General features: G+C 35.3%; 2 protein-coding genes across 8 annotated transcripts; both read right to left on the reverse strand.

Annotated features, from left to right (window-relative positions):
- Positions 1 to 5,867: 5,867 nt before the first annotated feature.
- LOC144554272 (uncharacterized) lies at positions 5,868 to 11,428 on the reverse strand. Of its 7 annotated transcripts, XM_078302593.1 has the most exons (8): positions 9,892 to 11,428; positions 9,130 to 9,762; positions 8,642 to 8,807; positions 8,294 to 8,395; positions 7,964 to 8,046; positions 7,538 to 7,620; positions 6,428 to 6,534; positions 5,868 to 6,295 (listed from the first exon to the last, which is right to left on the reverse strand). In XM_078302593.1, exons 1-3 carry the CDS (start codon positions 11,425 to 11,427, stop codon positions 8,727 to 8,729), a joined length of 2,250 nt encoding a protein of 749 aa, XP_078158719.1. In that variant the 5' UTR covers position 11,428; the 3' UTR covers positions 5,868 to 6,295; positions 6,428 to 6,534; positions 7,538 to 7,620; positions 7,964 to 8,046; positions 8,294 to 8,395; positions 8,642 to 8,726. The 7 variants fall into 7 exon arrangements, with proteins under 7 accessions (XP_078158719.1, XP_078158720.1, XP_078158723.1 ...); XM_078302597.1 differs by lacking the exons at positions 5,868 to 6,295; positions 6,428 to 6,534 and having other exon boundaries at positions 7,013 to 7,620; positions 9,136 to 9,762; XM_078302594.1 differs by lacking the exons at positions 5,868 to 6,295; positions 6,428 to 6,534; positions 8,294 to 8,395 and having other exon boundaries at positions 7,012 to 7,620.
- A 1,020-nt stretch (positions 11,429 to 12,448) lies between these two features.
- LOC144554273 (putative disease resistance RPP13-like protein 1) lies at positions 12,449 to 15,231 on the reverse strand. Its single transcript, XM_078302601.1, has 2 exons — positions 14,847 to 15,231; positions 12,449 to 13,329 (listed from the first exon to the last, which is right to left on the reverse strand). Exons 1-2 carry the CDS (start codon positions 15,178 to 15,180, stop codon positions 12,458 to 12,460), a joined length of 1,206 nt encoding a protein of 401 aa, XP_078158727.1. The 5' UTR covers positions 15,181 to 15,231; the 3' UTR covers positions 12,449 to 12,457.
- Positions 15,232 to 20,521: the final 5,290 nt, after the last annotated feature.

The following is a 20,521-nucleotide window of genomic DNA, read 5'->3' on the forward strand; positions in this document are numbered from 1 at the left end:
TTTTCGATCTGGGATCGGGATCGGACGGTGCCGATCCCGATTTCAATTCCGATTTTTCCTTCTATGAATCCAATAGAACGTTAACAGAAAACCTGGTATTATTGTAAACGTGCATGAAAAGATACAAAAGCGCAGAACACATCCTAACTGAAGACAAAAGGAAAAGACACTAAATGATTGAATAGAGCAAAGGGTCTTTTCTGATCTGTTGCCCGGTAGGGTGGGGTGTGGTGGAGGTCCAGGACCCTTGAGTAGTTCCTCAATGGACGGTTCACACTTGGATATCTTTAAGTTTTGGGTAGGTTGTTTGGGAGTGGTACTGATCTGAGAAGAGTGTTTTCTTGCAGCCAGGATGAATGGCCTTGCTGCCTAATTGAGACACGGAGCCTTGCACTTGCTGGCCACAGGCCCATCTAATTAACCAGCAACAGCCGCACTTCACCTGGTTGCAGTAACTTGAAGCTGAATGGCCTACCTAGTCAGAGGCAGCAAAAACACCACCCCCTCCATTCCGGGAAGTCACTCCTAGTAATAGACTATCTCAAGCAACAGCTCCAGAGAAGTCAAAGGCTGAGCCTCAGTCAACCGAATTAGTTAGCAAGAAGATTAGTTAGATTAGTTTGTTAAGAAAGATAGTTAGACTAACAAACTATGTAGATGCATTGTATCTAGTCAGTAGTTGTTGTATTACTCTCATTATAAAAGGAGTATTAGAGCCACTGTAAACGGTTAATCAAGAAATCAATAATAAGAAATTCTTGCATTCAAATTACTCTTCTTACCTTTTTCATGGTATCAGAGCACTAATGGCATCTGATCCTTCTTCTTCTCAAATCAATCCCTCCTCCCACCCTTCTTTCGCTTCTACTGCATCTCTGCCTTCTTCCATGTCGGCACCTGATCGGCTTATTGTTCTCAACATCCCTATCTCGGTCAAGCTCAGCAGAGGCAACTTCTTGACTTGGCGTTGTCAGATTGAACCTGCCTTACATGACCACGGTTTGTACAAATTTCTTACGTCTGAGCCTCCGTTTCCGATTCTCTCTACTGATGGAGTTCAATCGAGCAATCCGGTCTACTCCCATTGGTATCAGCAGGATCAACTTATTCTCACCTGGCTCCGATCTTCTCTGACTGAGATGATTCTCAATCAAGCTGTGTCTTGCACAACCTCTGCATAGCTCTGGTCACTTCTCCGGCAATCCTTCTCTGCTACTTCTCGGGCCCGCCTTACTGAACTTCGTCGGACTTTGCAAACCACCACGAAGAGCGGATCTAATTGCTTGGAGTTCTGTCAACGGATGCGTGCTATCGCTGACGAGCTAGCTTTCATCGGATTCCCTATTTCTGACGATGATTTGGTGATTCAGATTCTCACCGGTCTAGGCTCCAACTTCAATGCTGTCGTTGCTGCCGCTAACGCCAAGGAACATTTAGGGTTCGTCGAATTACAGGCCATGCTCCTCAGCCATGAGGCTCTTCTCTTCTCCCAACTCAGCGGTGGCTCTACCTCTTTTTTTGTTGATTCCGCTCCAGCTGCTCTCTACACCCAGACGAAATCGGATCCGCATGGATCCAGATCCGTTAAAGGCAATCGGACACGTGGAGGACACACAGCCACCTTTCAGTCTCATACTCGACCCCCTATTTTACCAACCCCAACTCCCAGGCCGAATTTCTCTGCTAGGCCAATTATAATGCCACTCCTAGGCCCAGTGGGCATCGGGCTGCACAGGTGTTTAATCCAGACAAAGATCTTGTGTGCCAAATTTGTTCCAAACGAGGCCACAATGCCCGCATCTACTGGTATCGCACTGATTTTGCTTCCTATTTAGATCAGGTTCAGCCGACCGTTCAAGCCAATCTCACTCAATCCAGCTTCCAAGCTAACAATGCTCAAACCGAGACCTTCTCCAATGGTCCAGAGTGGTATTTGGATTCGGGCGCCACTCACCATGTGACGAATGATGTCAACAACCTCTCGTCCTATTTGCCGTATGAAGGCTTCGATTCTCTACACATTGGTGATGGTCATGGTATGAAAATTCATCATATCGGCTCTTGCACCTTACCTTTCTCTACTTCTCAATTTCTTTTGAAAGATGTCTTACATGTCCCTACCTTTACCAAGAATCTCTTGAGTTTGTCTAAACTTGCTTTTGATAATTCGATTTTAATTGAATTTTGCTCTTCTCATTGTGTCATCAAGGATCGGGACACCTTGAAGGAGCTACTTCAAGTCAAACTCATTAGTGGCATTTATGTTCTTCCTCCACAAATAAAGACATCTCCTCAAGCCTTCTATGGTGCTAGAGTCTCCGCTCATTTGTGGCATCTTCGCCTTGGACATCCCTCATTCGTTACCACTCACAAAATCTTACAAGAACATTCTTTACCTTGTTCTAATAAAAGTTTATCTTTATGTCTTGATTGTTGTATGGCCAAAGCTCATCGCTTGCCATTTCATACTAGCGATTCTTGTACTTCTTTGCCCCTTGAAATAATTCATTCGGATGTATGGGGTCCTAACAAGATTTTATCTCATAACGGTTTTCATTTTTATGTGATTTTTGTTGATGATTTTTCCCGTTTTACATGGGTTTATTTCTTGTGCTCTAAAGATGAAGTCACTCGTGTGTTTACCTTATTTAAATCTCAAGTGGAGAACTTACTCAATCACAAAATAAAAATTCTCCGTACGGATGGAGGTACGGAGTTCAAACCCATTACACGAGCCTTTCCTTCTATCATTCACCAAACTTCTTGTCCCTATACTCCGCAACAAAATGGCGTCTCCGAGCGCAAACATCGTCATATTATTAAGTTGGCTCTTGCTTCTATGCTCCATGCACACATTCCCGATTGTTATTGGGATGATATCTTCTCAAGTGTGGTGCACTTAATAAACCGGCAACCATCCGTGAACAATTCTTCTTCTCCCTACTTCACTCTTTTTCAAAAACACCCTGATTACACCTCTCTACGTGTCTTGGGCTGTTTGTGTTTTCTATACACGCGGCCATACAATGATTGCAAGCTTTAACCTCGTTCTAAACCATGTGTGTTTCTTGGCTATCCTACTTTTCAAAAGGGTTACAAGTGTTTACACATTGAATCTAACTGAATTTTTGTCTCTAGACATGTGCTTTTTGATGAATTACAGTTTCCCTTTAAAGAGGTTTTAGCTGCTCCACCTTCGGACTCTGCACTTTCCTCTCAGCTGCCTTCTATAGCCTTGCACCTGTTACCACTTGGTGGTCTGTCTCACGCTCAGCCAGTCAGTTCTGCCACAAAGAATCCGCTCTTTTCTCACGGATCCCTTTCTGCTGACCCGATCCCTATCCCAAGCCCTTCTCAGCCTCCTGGATTACCATCGGGTGCTTCCCTCTCTGGTTCGGGTGCTTCAGTGATTAATTGGAGACGATCCGGCCGCCATTCCATCTATTTCCTCCTTCCTTGCGGATCCAACCACGACTGTAGCCGATCCTAGCAGCTCTTCTCAAGCCCATCAAGTAATGGGCTTAAATATTAATTTAATGGTTGGATCATAGCATGGGACGCGAAAGATCATATCATGTAATGGCACGTTATGTGGTCATGTGTAATTAGGACAATTAAATATTAATTTAATGGTTAATTTGAATAAACTAACTTAAATTATGAAAAAATTAGTTAAATATGACCAAACATGATCAGTCATGTGTGGTTACAATGTGTCTTGGTCATGGTGTGACTAACATAATGTGACCATTCACGTGCAGAGGGCCATTAGCATTAACTTGGGTGAAACCAGACTCGAGATAAAAAAGTAATGCAAGTAATGTAATTAATAACATGCACAATTAGGAGTGTCTATGGGTATAGTATGGGTTGGATTGGATTGAGATGTTTTCGTACTCATACTTGTTTAAAAATTAGCTTACTCATATTCAAACTCTTACTCATTAAGAATTGGCTCATTCATATATACTCTATTCATCTCCACACAAAACGAATGACAGTAATTAACTAATAAATTGATAGCATATATAATTGGGGAAATTTCATCAATAGGCAAGGGGTAAGGCATCGTTCTATCCTAAAAAGTGTCTTCTCTTTAATTGAAAACTGGATCCCTAAAAAACTTGGAAATAACGTATGACCCCCCCCCCCCCCCCCCCCCCCCCCCCTCTAAAATTAATAATATCATATTTATCCTTTTAAACTTTAAAAAGTCACAAATATACCCATTTTATTTTAAAACTTAATTTTAAATTCATGAAGTATTCATATTACCCTTTATAAAAAAAATAAAAAATATATGCAATATGTTTTAGGATAATAAAATTTTAATATAAATCAATCTAAATATAATAATACAAATATATAATTATATGTATAAATACAAAAATATATAATATATAATTTCATATTTATTAATTACTAATGAATACGAAATAACTCTTACTCATATTATTATCTAATAAGTTAAGGAATTTTGTTTCTTATCCATACTGATATCCAGTAAGCTAAAGAAAAAATATTACCTATACCTGCCTTATCAAATATGATATAGGTCAGATAAATGAATAAAATAATTTAATCGACGCCCTATGCACATCTGAAAAAAAAAAATTGATTTGTGTATCCTCAAATACAATAAAATAAGTGTGGATGCATGGATATCAAATTTTAGCTCCTCTCATCACATGCACATTTATTAGCTCCTTTCATCGCTCCAACAAATTAATAATAATTCACATCCAAAAAAAAAAGTAAAATAAATAAAGAAATAAATATGAAATTTGGTGTTCAAGCAAATTTATTATGAAAATTATGTCGAGCGGTTTGAATCGACTATTTGAATTTTAAAAACAAAAATAAGAATGCAAGGCACGTTTGAGAAATGAAAACCACGAGACACTTAAATCATGCTCATTCCAAAAACTAGTCTTCACTAGTAACTAGAAAATATTTCCACAGTAATATTTTAAAAAACGTTCAATTACTTTAGCATGAACTGATTTTATCATAATTTCATATTTAAGATAATTAATTTGCAACTTTAATATGAACTATTTTGTATCCGAAAAGTTCTTCTCCGTCTAATAAACTTTAGCTCAATGTCCCCAAAACTTTCAATTTTCACTAAGGCATACTATCTTATATGATTTTCGACATTTCTTTCATTTTGGCCCTTGTATTTTAGTTATTTGTTTTTCCTTTTTGAGTGGGGCATAATTTGAATTTTTTACATTCCCTACATTATTTGAAAAGTTTATCATAGCACGGAGTAGTCCGTAATTTACATTTCCTGAAATTTTTATATTCCTTCAGATTTTTATATTTCATAATCTATCTTCGTACTTAAATTAAACAAATTTGAGTGAGTCTATGCTACTATGCATAGCACATATAGGTTTGTAATATGAATTAATATTTTCATTTTTCTAACAACCGATCAGATATTATACAAATATAAATTGGATATTAAACAAATACAGATCGAATATTAGACTACATAATATATATTTATCCAATTATAATGGCGATTGACATAATTTTTTCATAATATATATTAAACTATATAATATATATTTATAGTTCAATTATGAATAATTAAAATTCGAAATCATATCCGTATTAGCATCCACATGAATATTCGGATATAGAATATTTGTATCTAATTTTCAAATACAAATTGAATATGGATCAGATAATATCCGCTCCGTTTTCACTCCGTAACATTCATGTCATAATAAGATAGACATAATAATAAAATATTTTGAAATCGATTGATAATGACTACGAGAGTATTGTCAATTGATTATTCTGACAAAATGATCTACCGGCTAAGTCAGCCGGAAACAAATAATTATTTAATTTCATAATGTATTGTTAGCATGCCACGTTAGCTGCCAAGTCAGCTGGAAACACTTAATTACATGCAAACAAGTATATAACGATTCATTCTGCTGTAGCAGTTGTTCCTCTCCAGTATGTGCAATGCCCAGATCCTCCAGTTCGTCATAATAGGTCCATTAGTCAGTAATTAAGATGAGCCCATGAATACGGGCTAAAAATAATAAATTGTCTATGAAATAATTCTTGTTTTGGACCCATAAATAATTTAATTACAGATTGATCCTGAGGCCCAAATGTCTTCAATTTTAGATCCGGAGGTTTTTGGGTTTTCAAGGTGGGACAACAGCCCATTAAAATATGGACAGAAATCTATTTTTTTTAAATCCAGAGAAGAACAATTGCCCTATCCTGAACCAATTTGGGTTCGCCTCTGCAAATAAGTTGCCCTACCCTGCAAACAAACAAGCCATAAATTAAGATTAGATAAATCTTCATTTAATACCTCTTCAAGGTGATTTGTTTTTCAGCTTGGACTAATTCAGCAGAACAAATTAAACCTAGTGTTATAATACAACTAATATACCCTTTATTGTGATGTCATAAGGTACCGGGTGCCTTCAGATAACAGAGTAGGCAGTAAATAAGCCAGTGACTCGTAGGCAGTACATATTACAAATGACTGAAAAGACCCTGTAATAATGTAATAAGATACATATCATAGTAAATATTACAAATGACCAAAACACCCCGTAATTAAAGAGGTTAGTGAAGGTAAAATTTAATAAATGACCAATGCTTCAGAATGTGGCTCCAAATGTTGGCACTGTGTACTGATCCAGGTTTGGTGAAACTACATAATAGCAACATTGGGGGACTCATGAAAATGCTCTCATAATGAATTGAGAAAAAGAACAAGGAAAAAGCCTTTTCTAGCTTTCTTTTCTCATCGACTCAAATAAGAACTTAAAAAGCCAATATTTGACCTGTGCACTACAGGACAGCAATGTTGAGACCCCAAAAGAAAGTGTTAAAGCTGTCAAAACTAAAATTGATATTATATACTCAATAATAGCAAATGTATTAAGTGTCTAACATATTTGATGCTCTCGAGCAAATTTGGTCCAATACATGTCTGGCCGTTAGATCGGCATCGAGATCCGTAAGCCAGTTTAGTTTCACAGGACAGTTGGGCAATTTAATTTTCCGCACGAATCTTAATACGGATCTAACAGCCTTTACTGGGAATTATACCGAATTCAATCCAATGCCTATCTGATACACCCAGCTCCCCCGATCCAAGACCAACCCATTTGGAGTTTGTTGGGATTTGCCATGGTCAAAATTGGGTATATAGGAGGCATTACACAGACTTTTTCCAACCGTCACACTAATTAAGTGAGAAAATTATATAGAATTCCTATGAGTTGTATACAATTTTATTACCAGACATATGCATATCATACTGTCTTAAAAATCAAATGCACTATTTGTATTAAAATCAAAGGACTAGTATTGATCAAGCATATGGTCATATTCCACACGAAATACCATGCGTCTAAAATTGTTACATATAAAAAAATGGCTATATGAATTATGGTTCTTAATGAAAATGTAATCTGGAAAGCATTTTGAGGGCACCAAAACTGCCTCAAATTAATCTTGAACATATACACTCATGGTTTAGGCACTATACCTGTTTAGGCAATGAAATGGTTATTACAGACGAAGGTGGCTCTAAACAATCTCAAATCAATTGCTTCAAAAGAATGCTTGACCCTGGATAAAAGAAAGCATGTCATGTACTCTAGTTGAAAATGTTACCGATATATACCCCTGGGTAGAACTTATCCAACACAATTGCCTTAAGAAAAAAGTGAATATTGGTTGAATCAATAATTTAATTTGTAGGGGTCTAGGAAATAAGCATCACTCAAGTGTGCAATGATGTCCTTTTTGATTTAATCCAATTAACTCAAAATGAAGGAAGTTGTAGAAAAAAATAATATAACCTGACTTCACTCATTTATAAAAATTTCAAATAATATTATGCCCACTTGTTGCATACATTAAAACAGAAAATATTTATCCAATGTTAAAGAAGTTTTCTGCAGGACCTTACCAGAATATTTAATCTTTAGTTGTTGATCCAGCACTTTCCTGTTCAGATTCTCTATCATCTTATGGGTTGTCAATTGGATTCAACTGCCAATGAAAATGAGCATAACATGCAAGTAAGCTAGGATTTGAGAGTTTGTGTGTGTGTGTGTGTGTGTGTGTGTGTGTGGGGGGGGGGGTTAACAAAAGAAAGTGTCTCCACAACCACAAATCAAGTTTCTTTAAAAAAAAAAAAAAATTGTACTGGCTGTGGCCAATTTTCTATTTGTGGATATGACATTGAAGAGCATACAAGCCAGCCAAAAATTTATATTAGATAAATCTACTTAGGTACCTCTTTAAGGCGATTTGCTGTTCAGCTTGAACTGATCTAGCAGAACAAAACCAGGCCTTATGGTAACTTTGCATGAAAAGAACAGTGCAGAAAATGACCTAACTGAAATATAAAAAAGGAAAAGGTATACATAAATATTACAAATGACCAAAACACCCATCAATGAGGTGTTGTCCCTAACATTGACCTAGAGGGAGGGCTGAATGGTTCCCTAAATAAAAAAATTGAACTGTTTTGGTTTAATTTGCAGCCAACAGTAAAACCGAAATCCAACAAGATAAACGAGTAAGAAGCACAAACAAATTAACAAACACGTAAGCAAAGAGTAAGAGTAATGAACATGCATACTTGTTAACCGGATTTCGCGCTAGCAAACTAGACTCCTACATCACCAGAGATCACAACTCACAACCACAAACAAAAGGAGAACAATTTAAGTTGACCCAGCACTTTCCTGTAGAGAACTTTCCTGTTCAGCTTCTCTATCATCTTGGGAGTTCTCAACAGGATTCAACTGCCAATGAAAATTAGACATGACATGCAGGTAAGCCAGGATTGTTCCAGAGGATTTTATGCTGGACATCAGTATAATACAAGCTGTTTGTTCCTGAAACGACCAAATGTATTCTAGCACTGGAAATCACCTCTTTTTTGTCTTATTCTGCAACTTGGTTTATTTTTTTATGCTTTGTGAATCAATCAAGGCTTAAGCACGGAATTCCAGAAAATTTACCCAAGATAGTTGGTAATGGTTGGGTCTGCTATTAATAAATATATATCCAAGGGTGTCTAGCAAGTAAATTATCTAATAACATAATTTATTTAAAATGTTGTACCCAGACCTCGTAGTAAGTGATTCTGTTTTTCTGGCACCAGTCTTTCATCAGAGGACAATCACGAATGGTAATATGAGGCATGAATTGGAGGCTCTCTGTAGCAGGAGAGATGCTTATATTCCTACAGTGTCGTATGTCCACATTTTTTAGTTTCATCAGGCCATGAAAACCTTCCAACACACCCAGCCTTGGGCACTTCTTTATAACAAGCACATTTAGAGTGTTCGAATGGTTTTGAACCGATAGCAACGGCAAGGAGCGCAGCTTGTCACAAGAATCCAGTTCTAGGAACTCGAGTGATAATGGCAGTGTTTTATCATTCCAATTGCATAACTCTGGACAGTATGACAGGCTTAAGCGCTTGAGGTTGATGAGGTTAACCAGCCCCGTCACTGATATGACCTTTCTGCACCTCAAAATCTCAATAATCACCAACGAAGGCAGATTTAACATTATTTGTTGAGAGCTCAACCCAACTATTGGTGCACATGTTAATGATTCCACTTCTAGAAGATTTTCTTTTGTTAGGAATAGTGTAAAGGGATTTTTTTGAAGTGGGATTGGGGAATTGACGGATGACAGACGGATCTCATTATTCCCGAATAAATTCAACACTTTAATCGTTGTATCTTTCTGTTGCATGAGTAAAATAAATTAGTGTAACTAAAGAATGTAGAGTAATGAGTAAAACAGATTAGTATGATTAAAGAATATAGAATAATAAGAAACTCTTAAAATGCTCATCACATGGTGATCCTTTACCTGATAGACATATCTTTTGCCCAAATCCATTCTGGGACAGTTATAAATTTCAGCCCTTTGGGTGATGGAGTGCAGCACATTATTCACAGGAAACTGGAGAATGGGACAGTATGATATTCGCATGTTTTTTAGCCCTTCTTGTAATTCGGGACAATCCTCAAATAGGAGGTTTGTATGAAACAATGTCTCTCTCTTCACCCAATGAATTGAGGTTAGTAGTGGACAGTGAAAGACATGAAGCATTTGGATTCTAGATTGTAAAGGAAAGATTATTTCTTGAATATTGCTATAAGCTATCTTCAGTTTCTTGATTCCTATTGGAATAGTTGGGAGATTGAATTTTGGGCAGTGTTTAAAACTAACTTCCTCAACTGAATTTAAGCCCCCCACACTCCATTTAATTGAGATTAGCTCTACGCAGTTTGAGATTGTTAGGTTCTCAGATACTGACCGAAAGATGATTTCACGAAAGCCAGACTCGTGTATCTTCAGTTTCAAGGTTCCAACCGGAATTATTACGTTTTCCAATTTTGGGCAGTATTCAATATTAACTTCTCTAACATAAATTAAGCTCCCATCACTCCAATTAATCAAGAATAGCTCTGTGCAGTTTGATATTGTTAGATTCTCAGATACTGCATGGAACATGATTTCACGAAAGCCACACTCATTTATCTTCAGTTTTTTTATTATTGATGGACATGCTAGAAGTTTTAATTTCGGGCAATATTCGAAAGTAACTTCCCTAATAGATAAGCCCATTTCTTTCCAATAAATCAAGATTAGCTCCGGGCAGTTAGAGATAAAAATATTTTGTATCTTAGATTCTGATGAGAATTGAAGTTCATGGCAATTGCATTCTGTTATTAGCAAATCTCTAACTTCCATCGAAATTGTTGCAATTTTTTGTAATTTTAGGCAATTATCTATGACGAGCTTCTTAAGACAGGGAAAGTCACAATCATGTGCCTGCCACTCTTCCAAATTGAGCATGTTCTTCATTGAGAGCACTTCCAGTGATGGGTAATTAGGTTTCTTGGGTTGCTTGGAAGAACCATATTTTGTCAACAATGAATATTTGTTGAGCTCATTTCCTACATTTCTAACACCATTATTACTTGATATATCCAAAAATTTGAGATGTGGCAGTTGACCAAATGGTGGTAAGAAGTTAGGCTCAATCCAGAAGTTAAGAGTAAGAGTTGTCAGTTTGGGAAGTAATGGATTAAGCAACCAAGAAGGAAAAATTCGCCCTCCATAATTTAATATTGCAAGCTCTGTGAGGTTACCATGAGGTTGGAGGCTCGATAGTACAACATCTTGTATCTTCCCATCATTCTCATTCTTTGCGTTTTTACTTGAAGAGACAGCTAAATGGAGTTCTTTATCTCGACAACCCATAATACTGTGAACTTCCTGAAAGTTTAAAATTAACTTGTGTAAATTTGGTTTTGATGCAAGATTGGTATTCTTGGCGTATTCCACATCACTGATGTTCCTGAGCCCTGATATGCACAAGCTGCTAAGATTATTCATATCCTTAAGCTATTCCAGCCCCCCAATCATGCCATGATCCATGACATTAAAATGCCCACTTAATGGTTTAAGAGCTGTTAATTTACCAATCCCTAATGGCATCTTGATAAGAGATAAAGGTAAATCTAGAACGCACAACCTAGTTAACTGCTCTATGCCCTTGGGCAACTCTTTGAGTTCTGTACAATATTCTAATGATAATGTATGCAAGTTACGAAGCATAAAGATAGATTCAGGTAACCGCTGGATTTCACCACTGCTCAGTTGAAAGTATCGAAGGTTAATAAGGCTTTTGATGTTTTCAGGTAACTCCCGAAGATAAAAGCTATTCAAATGCAAAGTTTGGAGGTTGTAAAGAAGACATAAAGTTTCTGCAAGGGTTTTCATATGACTATTTCCAATAGAAAGGTAGCGCAAGTGCTTCAACCTGCCAAGTGTATTTGGCAACAAGGAATACCTCAAATGAACGGCTCTTGCACCAGCAAACTCAGATGATGCAAAATCAAAGTTCAGACTTCTTGGGCATTCCTTTACAAATGTTCTGATAGAGCAGTAATTGTTGGGCGTTAATAAAGAACCAAATAGTTTATCTTGTTTGGTTAAGTACAGGTGGTATACTTTGCATGGACCATTGCATTTATGGTCATTTTCTAAAATAGGTTGGTAAGCATCTTGAGAAATGGATCTTGCTAGATCATGCACTAAATCATGCAAGAAGTACCCAGTGAAAGACTCACAATCAATAAGTGATCTGCCTTGCAATTCATCGAAGTACCCGCTTCCAATCTCTTCTAACGTTTTCAATTTTCTTGTATTGGCATTAATATAGCCGTGTGCCATCCAGAGCCTAACCACCATGTCTTTTTCAAATGGCGCATCTTTCGGAAACATGGATAAATAAAGGAAACATGGCTTAAGATGTTGCGGTAATTTCTGATAACTTAACCATAATGCTGGCATAATCTCTCCCATCTCATCTATCTCTGAGATATCACTCTCTAAAATTTCCCTCCATTTCTCTTCATCCATTTCATAACAAAGAAGGCCTCCAAGTGCCTTTATGGCCAAAGGTGAGCCTTTGCATTTTTTGGACAATACCAAGACCAATCTTGTGTAGGTTTTCATTTTCACTTGCCTCGCTATTGCCAAAAGCAAAATGCTTAAACAATGACCAACAATTTTCCTCAGGTAAGGATCCCAATTGAAAAGGTGATGTTGTCTGCATGATCTTAGCAACTGAGGTATTGCGAGTCGTCGTCAAAATTCTTACAAATTTAGCACCAAGAAAACCAACTCGAAAGCACTCCCACAGGTTTCTTTTTTCATTCCACACATCATCTAGCACAAGAAACAAGCTAAGACCTCTTATATTTTCCTTGAGAACATCTTGCAGTATGCTTAGCTCAGAAAATTCACAAGGGATGTTACTCAATGACTCAACAATAGCTTTGGTTAGCCGCACTAGATCAAAATCTTCAGATACAGATATCCAACATCTCTTGTTAAACAACCAACGGATCTTAGAGTCATTGTAAACAAGCCGAGCAAGTGTGGTCTTGCCGAACCCACCCATTCCAACAATGGGAAGAACCATAAAATTTGGACCTTTTGAAAGGTTCAGGAGGCTAATGATTTTCTCCTTCTCTTCCTCCCTACCAAAAATAGATGTCTCGTCCATATGAGAGCTGGTTGGTGGTCGGATTTGTGGATTGATAACCAATCGGGTCCCATCCTCCTCCCTCAAATGGAGAACCTTACGATCATTTGAAATCTCTTCAAATCTCTCTATAATACCCTTGATCTTCTCAGCCATGCCATCTATAATGGAGGCGTTGGTAATAGTTAATGAATAAGAAGCAAGGGAGGATGATGTGTACTTCTCAGAAAATTTTCTCTTACTCCCTGTAGAATTTTTTATCAAGATTTCTCTTATTGATGATCTCAAAAATATAAAAAACAAAAAAATATCTTAGTATCTCACAAATTCCTAGAGAAGTCAAGCAAAATTACCACAAGTGTAAACCCAAGGATTCTTTTTGGTTTTCTATTTTTTTTTCTTAGTGTTGTATTGGATGGAGTGCATAAGGGTTAAAAGTCCCATATATATAACCTTTTTTAGGCAATGAGGATTAGAAAATGCAACATTTCACTGTTTTTTATCATCTAACCAATTAGGCACTATGCCGGAAAAGATAATTGTAAAACAACTCACTCGTATGAGTTAGCATATATACGTACATGAGAGCCGGTAAGACAAAAGAAGTGTGGTAAATTTTGGTAGTTTCCGTACACCAATGAAATAGTCATCGGACATTTCACAGAACATCTTGTGTGCAATGATAAAAGGTGGGTACCCAAGGATTTTTTTTTTTTTTTGTGGAGAAATTTAGATATATACCCATCATAAATTCTCTAATTGGACATTTACCTATCAAAACTTCAATATAATAAAAATTAGTTATTTACCCATCTAAATATAACTATATTATATATATCCTTTTTTTCTATTAAAGCAATTAAAATCATTAATTAATAAATATGTAACATTAAAAGGACAATTATGCCCTTATTCACTTCTCCCCCTTCCCACTTCAATCTTGCAACAACCTGGCAATGCAAAAGACTCAAAATTTGAGGGGATATTAACCCATAAACTATACTATTTTGGCTCATTACCTTTCTTCCCCTCTTCTTCAGTTTCTGCATCTGCTCCTGGAGTTAGTTACTTGGAAAGGAGTTGAAAACTTCACAAGTTGTCAAGCACTAGCAGCCATACCACAATCTCCGATTGGTTGCTTTTTGTTCTTCCGTGGGGAAAGGATCCCAAGCTCAAAAAGTGATCATACAAGCATGACCTTGCACAGTTGTCCTATTGCTGTGCATCTGAACCTATAGTTCTAAGTTATCCCCATTATTTCAATTTCAAACAGGAGACACAAGGAAGCAAACAACAACGATTGATCTCTCTCTCTCCATTTCAATTTCCTTGGAAAATTGAAGAGCGGGAAGAGAACAAGTGATTAAGGGCATAATTGTCCTTTTAATTTATTTTTACTACTAATAAGTTTTTTAGTTTATTTAATTAAAAGATGAGTATATTTTTAATATAGTTAAATTTTGATTTGGGAAATAACTAATTTTGAAGTTTTGATGGGGAAATCTCTAATTAAAGAGATAAGAAAATATAAAAAAAAATTTAAGGTTTTCTATTTTGTTTTATTAGTATTTGTTTCTTCAGAATGCCTATAACTTTAGTAAGGCCATGAGGATTATAAAATGTGACATTTCAGCTGTATTTTTATTATCTAATTAACCACTTAGGCACTATACCAGTGAAGATAAAGGCAATAATTTAAGTACCAAACGATACATCTAGAAAAGGATCACGAGGTACCAAAAGATACAATTAGAAAGCATACCCCCTTCCGTATGGTAGGCCTCAATGGCAGCATCTCCGCTCTGGACGATGGATTTGAGCACCTCGTAGTAGAACTCATCCAGCACATCCTCTGCTTGGTAGGCCACACCTCTCAGCTCCTCCAGCCACAGTCGAACAGATCTGTCATGAATCTCCCTCTCTTCAGCATCCTGTTGAACAGCCTGGATCCTGGCAAGCATCCGACTTAGCTTCTCCAAATCCTCTCTAACACTTTTGACTGGATCGTGCTGGTGCGATGTGGATGGGGTGCCACGAATGGCGTGGAGGAGATTGGTGGAGAGGGATTGGATGGAAGAAAACAGTCCGGACGCCATTAAATTCAATGGAATTGAATCTCCCTCTCTAGATCTCTTTTTTTTTTGAAAATCTTGACAGTGGCCTCTCTCTAGATCTCTCTCTTCAGTCTGAGTCTCCACTGATCTCTAGACTAGTGGAATAGTGGATAATAACTTCCACTACTTACTGTTGCGGAGTTGGGAGATTCAATGTGGCAAACTCCGCATAGGAAATCATGCTGCAGGTCGATTTGTCGCTTTTTTATAACAAGGAGGACTATTAAATAGTTGAAATTCGCACATACTTCGTCTAGACTTTTATATTATTTTGATATTATTTGTATAAATAAAAGATTTTGAAATTCCAGCAGACTCGACTCGGCACATCACGGATCGAAGTATTTAAAATAAAAAACAAAACACACGGGATCATTGTTATATAGTTCGTCAATATTATACAACGTCCGAAATGTAATCATTCATGGTATGAACTAGTCATAAGAAAGGTGATTGGTCAGACCATTTGATAGCACTAATAATATCCAGCGTTATAAATAACGGTAACGGTATGCACTCGTCTGACAGAGTACTGATTAATCAGAAATAATCAAGAATAATTAGTTATAATTAAAAATAATCAATCGATTATAGTAGAAATTTTTTGTAAAAATTTGATTATCGTCATTGACTAATCGGCTAATTATTTTGACAATCTTGATAATTTAAATTTAAATAATTGTCAAACAAAGTTAAAAGTGAAAAATAAATTTAATCTAATGTATGTTATTGGATGAATAATTCTAATAACTAAATTTTTTTACAATTAATTGGCATGTGACCCTTCTTTTTTTAGTATATATAATTATATATATTTGCATCATCAAAGAAATAATTAAAAATAGTGTTACATTGCCTTAGTGTATTAAAATAGTGAAAGAGAATGCCAATCTATATAAAATGAGAAGAATGTTAATTTTATGTTATTCTAGTAAAAAGTTAGGTTTACAAAATAGCCCGAATTATTTTTAATTGTTATGATGCGGTAGGACTGTAAATGAATCGACAATCTTGATAATTTTGTTTTAAATAATTGATCAAATAAAATTAAAAGTGAAAAATAAACTAGAACTAATGTATGTTATTGGATGAATAATGCTAATAATTATCTTTTTATATAATTAATTGTCAAGTGATTATTCTTTCTTATTTTTAATTATATTTGGACCATCAAAAAAATAATTAAAATAGTGCTAAAATATTGCATTAATGTATTCAAATAGTAAAGATAATACTAATCTATATAAAATGAGAAGAATGTTAATTTTATGTTATTATAATAAAAAAAACTATATTTAAAAATTAGCCTGAATTATTCATAGAGGCACAACATCACGTCTGTAATTTTAAAATTTTAATTATATATATTGAGTTTTAATTGAATTTTATTTGTTTAAAAGTTTTTATATGATTCAGTTTCTCTTATAAAATATCAAATGAATACTTACAATTTAGTAAAAATTTTACTTTGTGATTGTAGAGACTAATTAGTTTCAAATTTCATTTATCACATGGGTAGAAAATTTTACTTTGTGTTTCAAAAATATGACTATCTATAGAAAAACTAAACTTATCTTTCCGATTTTTTTATTTATATTCAAAAAAATATGTAAATTTAAAAAACTAATCAAACCGCTTGTTTTTTTCGAAAACTACCCAAACCGGAAATTTTTTTTCTGGTTTCAATACCAATTTCCGGAAATTGGATCCAAAATCCGGAATAATTTTTTTCCAGATTTAGGATTTCTTTTTTCTTTTTTTTTCCTAAATCCGGAATATTTTTTTCCGGATTTAGGATTTTCATTTTTTTTTGGAAATTTTTTTTTAGAAATTTTTTTTTTCAGTTTTTATTTATAATTTTTTTTTGTATTGAAGTATTACAAATGTTTAATATATTTTAAAAAAATAGATGAAATACTATATAATTTGATTTATTCGAAAGACTGCTACAAATAATCTCGATCAACATTTTTCATGCCAGATTTTTTACGGTCGTAAAAAAAAAATATAATATAATATATGTATATGTATATGTATATGTATATATAATATAATATAATATAATATAATATAATATAATATAATATAATATAATATATGTATATGTATATGTATATGTATATGTATATGTATATATAAAATAATATAATATAATATATGTATATGTATATGTATATGTATATTATAATATAATATAATATAATATAATATAATTTAATATAATATAATATAATATAATATAATATAATATAATATATGTATATGTATATGTATATATAATATAATATATGGAGTAAAGCTAGCGTGTGACATGCTCACCAAGAAAGTTTGATGAGCATAACTCCAAAAGTATATCGGATCGATGTCAAATGTCAAATCCAAACCGTTGAAATCCATGTACTTTATGAGTGATGCATATACATGCAAAATTTTGAAAGTTTCGAGTTTATTTGCTACACGGTCAAGTGGTCAAAGAAATAATAAAAATTGAATATATAAAATAACTTATAATAAAATGTTCATTTCTTTGACCACTTGACCGTGTAGCAAATAAACTCGAAACTTTCAAAATTTTGCATATATATGTTACACTAAGGGGCACCTCTAATTGCTCAAAAACTGAAATTAAATTGCAATTGAAAGTAAAGAGATGAGTTTAGAGAAATTTGACACGCGGGGTGATAACGGAGTTCGGCAAAACAAAGGCCTACGTCTCCGGGGCTTCGCAACCTTGTGAGGTGCGCCTTCCTATTACCCAATACGAAAGGATTACAACTTGTGAACCGTTGAGCCCTTACACACCAAGCGGGAAGTCAAACGGCCAACTCAAAGAGGTGAGAACAAGGTCTCGATTATCTAGGAACACAAGAGAAACACTCAATAGCTTACTCTAACCTAATCTATAGCTAGATTGGTGAAGTAGGTTGAGGTTGCTTGAGAGATTTTGAAGTTATAGGCTCTCACAACAATGGTGGATTCTAAGCTCTCAGAAAATCACTTTTGAAATAATTAGGGTCGGCTAAGGTCCTTTTGAAAGTGATCCCCTCAATCTATTTATAGTGGCAGCTCAAAAATGAGTTGTTTGATATAAAACGTTACCAACGTTTTATAAAACGTTACCAACGTTTTATTCAAATGCGATTTAGGGTTTTAATTCTCTGACAGCTTAGTAAAACGTTGCTCAACGTTTTATAAAACGTTACAACGTTTTATAAACGTTACAACGTTTTATAAACGTTACAACGTTTTATAAACGTTATAACGTTTTCTAAACGTTCCAACGTTTCTAGTTTATACTGAACACCTGTTCTTCAGTTGTTCTGAGCCTGTTAAACGTTACAACGTTTCATAACCGTTATAACGTTTGTAAAACGTTACAACGTTTTATAAAACGTTCTAACGTTATAACTTGGTTTTTTTTTTGATATTTTTGAAGCTTCTGATCATTATAAAACGTTACCAACGTTTTGTAAACGTTCATAACGTTTTATCCCACTTTGATCAACCTCACACATACTTTATCAATCTTTTGAATTTACATTTTATATTCTTGATAAAAGTCTTCGTGATTTCTTCAGTCCAAGCATATTTCATCGCAGTTCTTTCTCTTCTTGGACCTATATGTTCTTAAAATAGAAGAAATCGTAAAATTCAATAATTGTATGTTTTTGCAAATTAGTCAAATAGACGTAAAAGATTATTGTACGAACAACAATCTCCCCCTTTTGGCGATTTGCAAAAACATACAATGTGAGTAAGTGCATAAATCGAAAATTTTCAGAAATTAGTTAATCCAGTTTTGATTTTGCATTTCAATCCATTTGTACCAATTTCTCCCCCTTTTGGAAATCGACGAAATGGTGGAAAATTAGCACTAATTTAAAGTGCTCCCCCTCAAATTATGCACTCCCCCTCAATTTAGTAATATAGCAACAATAATTTACAAACAAAAATAAAGTTGAGGGCATAACTTTTACATGCAAAACAATTCAATTTCAATTCACCATATCAAGTTGTATATATCCATGTGCATAGCTCATGCATATACAACATTTCAACTCATGCAATCCAAGTAATTCAATAAAACTTGTCAAGGCGCCAAGATATCCAATTTTTGCAATTTTGCAAAGTAGCCCCTTACAAGTTAGCAATTCATACACCATTTTTAAGATATCAATATCTCATACATATCTACACCAAATTTCAAATACCACAATTCAATCAAATCATGCAATTCAATCAATTTAAACTAGTTGAAATTCACCAATTTAACAATTCAAAACATTTCAAAACAACAATTGAACTAACATAACAAAACAACAATTCAACTAACATAACCTAAATCAAAGCAATTCAAACAATTCAAATTAAACATGCAATCAACAAACAATTCATGCAAATAACACACAATTTAAGTTATCAAGTTTTTAGTTTTTTTTTTTTTTAAAAAAATACGATCTATTCGTCATTCATGGGGTCGTTTGGTTCTTCGGCCATTTCTTCTTGACTTTCAACTGTGATGTCTTCTTCTTCATCATCCAGGTCTTCTTCCTCAACCAGACGCTCACGTGCTCGTGCCGGGCTTCCAGAGGGACCATATTGCTTGATAAAGCGATTGGAGAGGCTTGATTGTGCTTCATCAAGCGTATTGAGAGCTCGAGCATGTGCTCGCAGTTGTTGCCTTATCTTCATTTGCCCCTTTTCAAGCTTGTCGAACCTCCTATTCATGGCTTGATGATTCTGTTGAATCTCAAGACGTTGGTTGTGCATTTGTTGACAAAGCCACATCATTTGTGCTTCTTGACCTTCTGGAGGGACAAACGCACCAGCTTGTGGCACAAATTGTGGTTGAGGTGGAGGTTGAGCCGGTGCAACTTGTTCTTCCGGATCCCAGTATTGATTGGGTAGTGCCTCTTGATGGTTTATCCATTGGTTGATGGCTCTTGCATCGGGTTCATAGCGCCTCAGACCCGATTCTGAATGACCATAGACCCACCCGATTCTTGTCAGGTGGTCAACCAAATTTGTCGGGAAGGATACTTCTGCATCTTCAGGTAGTTGGATACCGTTGAGACGGATGATTTTGTGAATGAGGTGGGCATAAGGCAGAGAGTGGACCGAGGTTGTAAATGCACCATTAATGTGACGAAGAAAGAAGTAGGGTATATTAATCCTCTTTTCATCCATTTGAATGAGATGCCGAAGAAAGTACATGGGTCCCCACTCAAGATTGGTTTTGATTGTGGCTTTGGGCATAAGGATGTTGTTGATGAAGAGAAAGAGCAATCGATGTAGAGATGGAAGGTGAGAAGCATAGATTTTA

The sequence above is a fragment of the Carex rostrata genome, chromosome 5 (genome assembly GCF_964058835.1).
Source record: "Carex rostrata chromosome 5, lpCarRost1.2, whole genome shotgun sequence".
Taxonomy (NCBI): Eukaryota; Viridiplantae; Streptophyta; class Magnoliopsida; order Poales; family Cyperaceae; genus Carex; species Carex rostrata.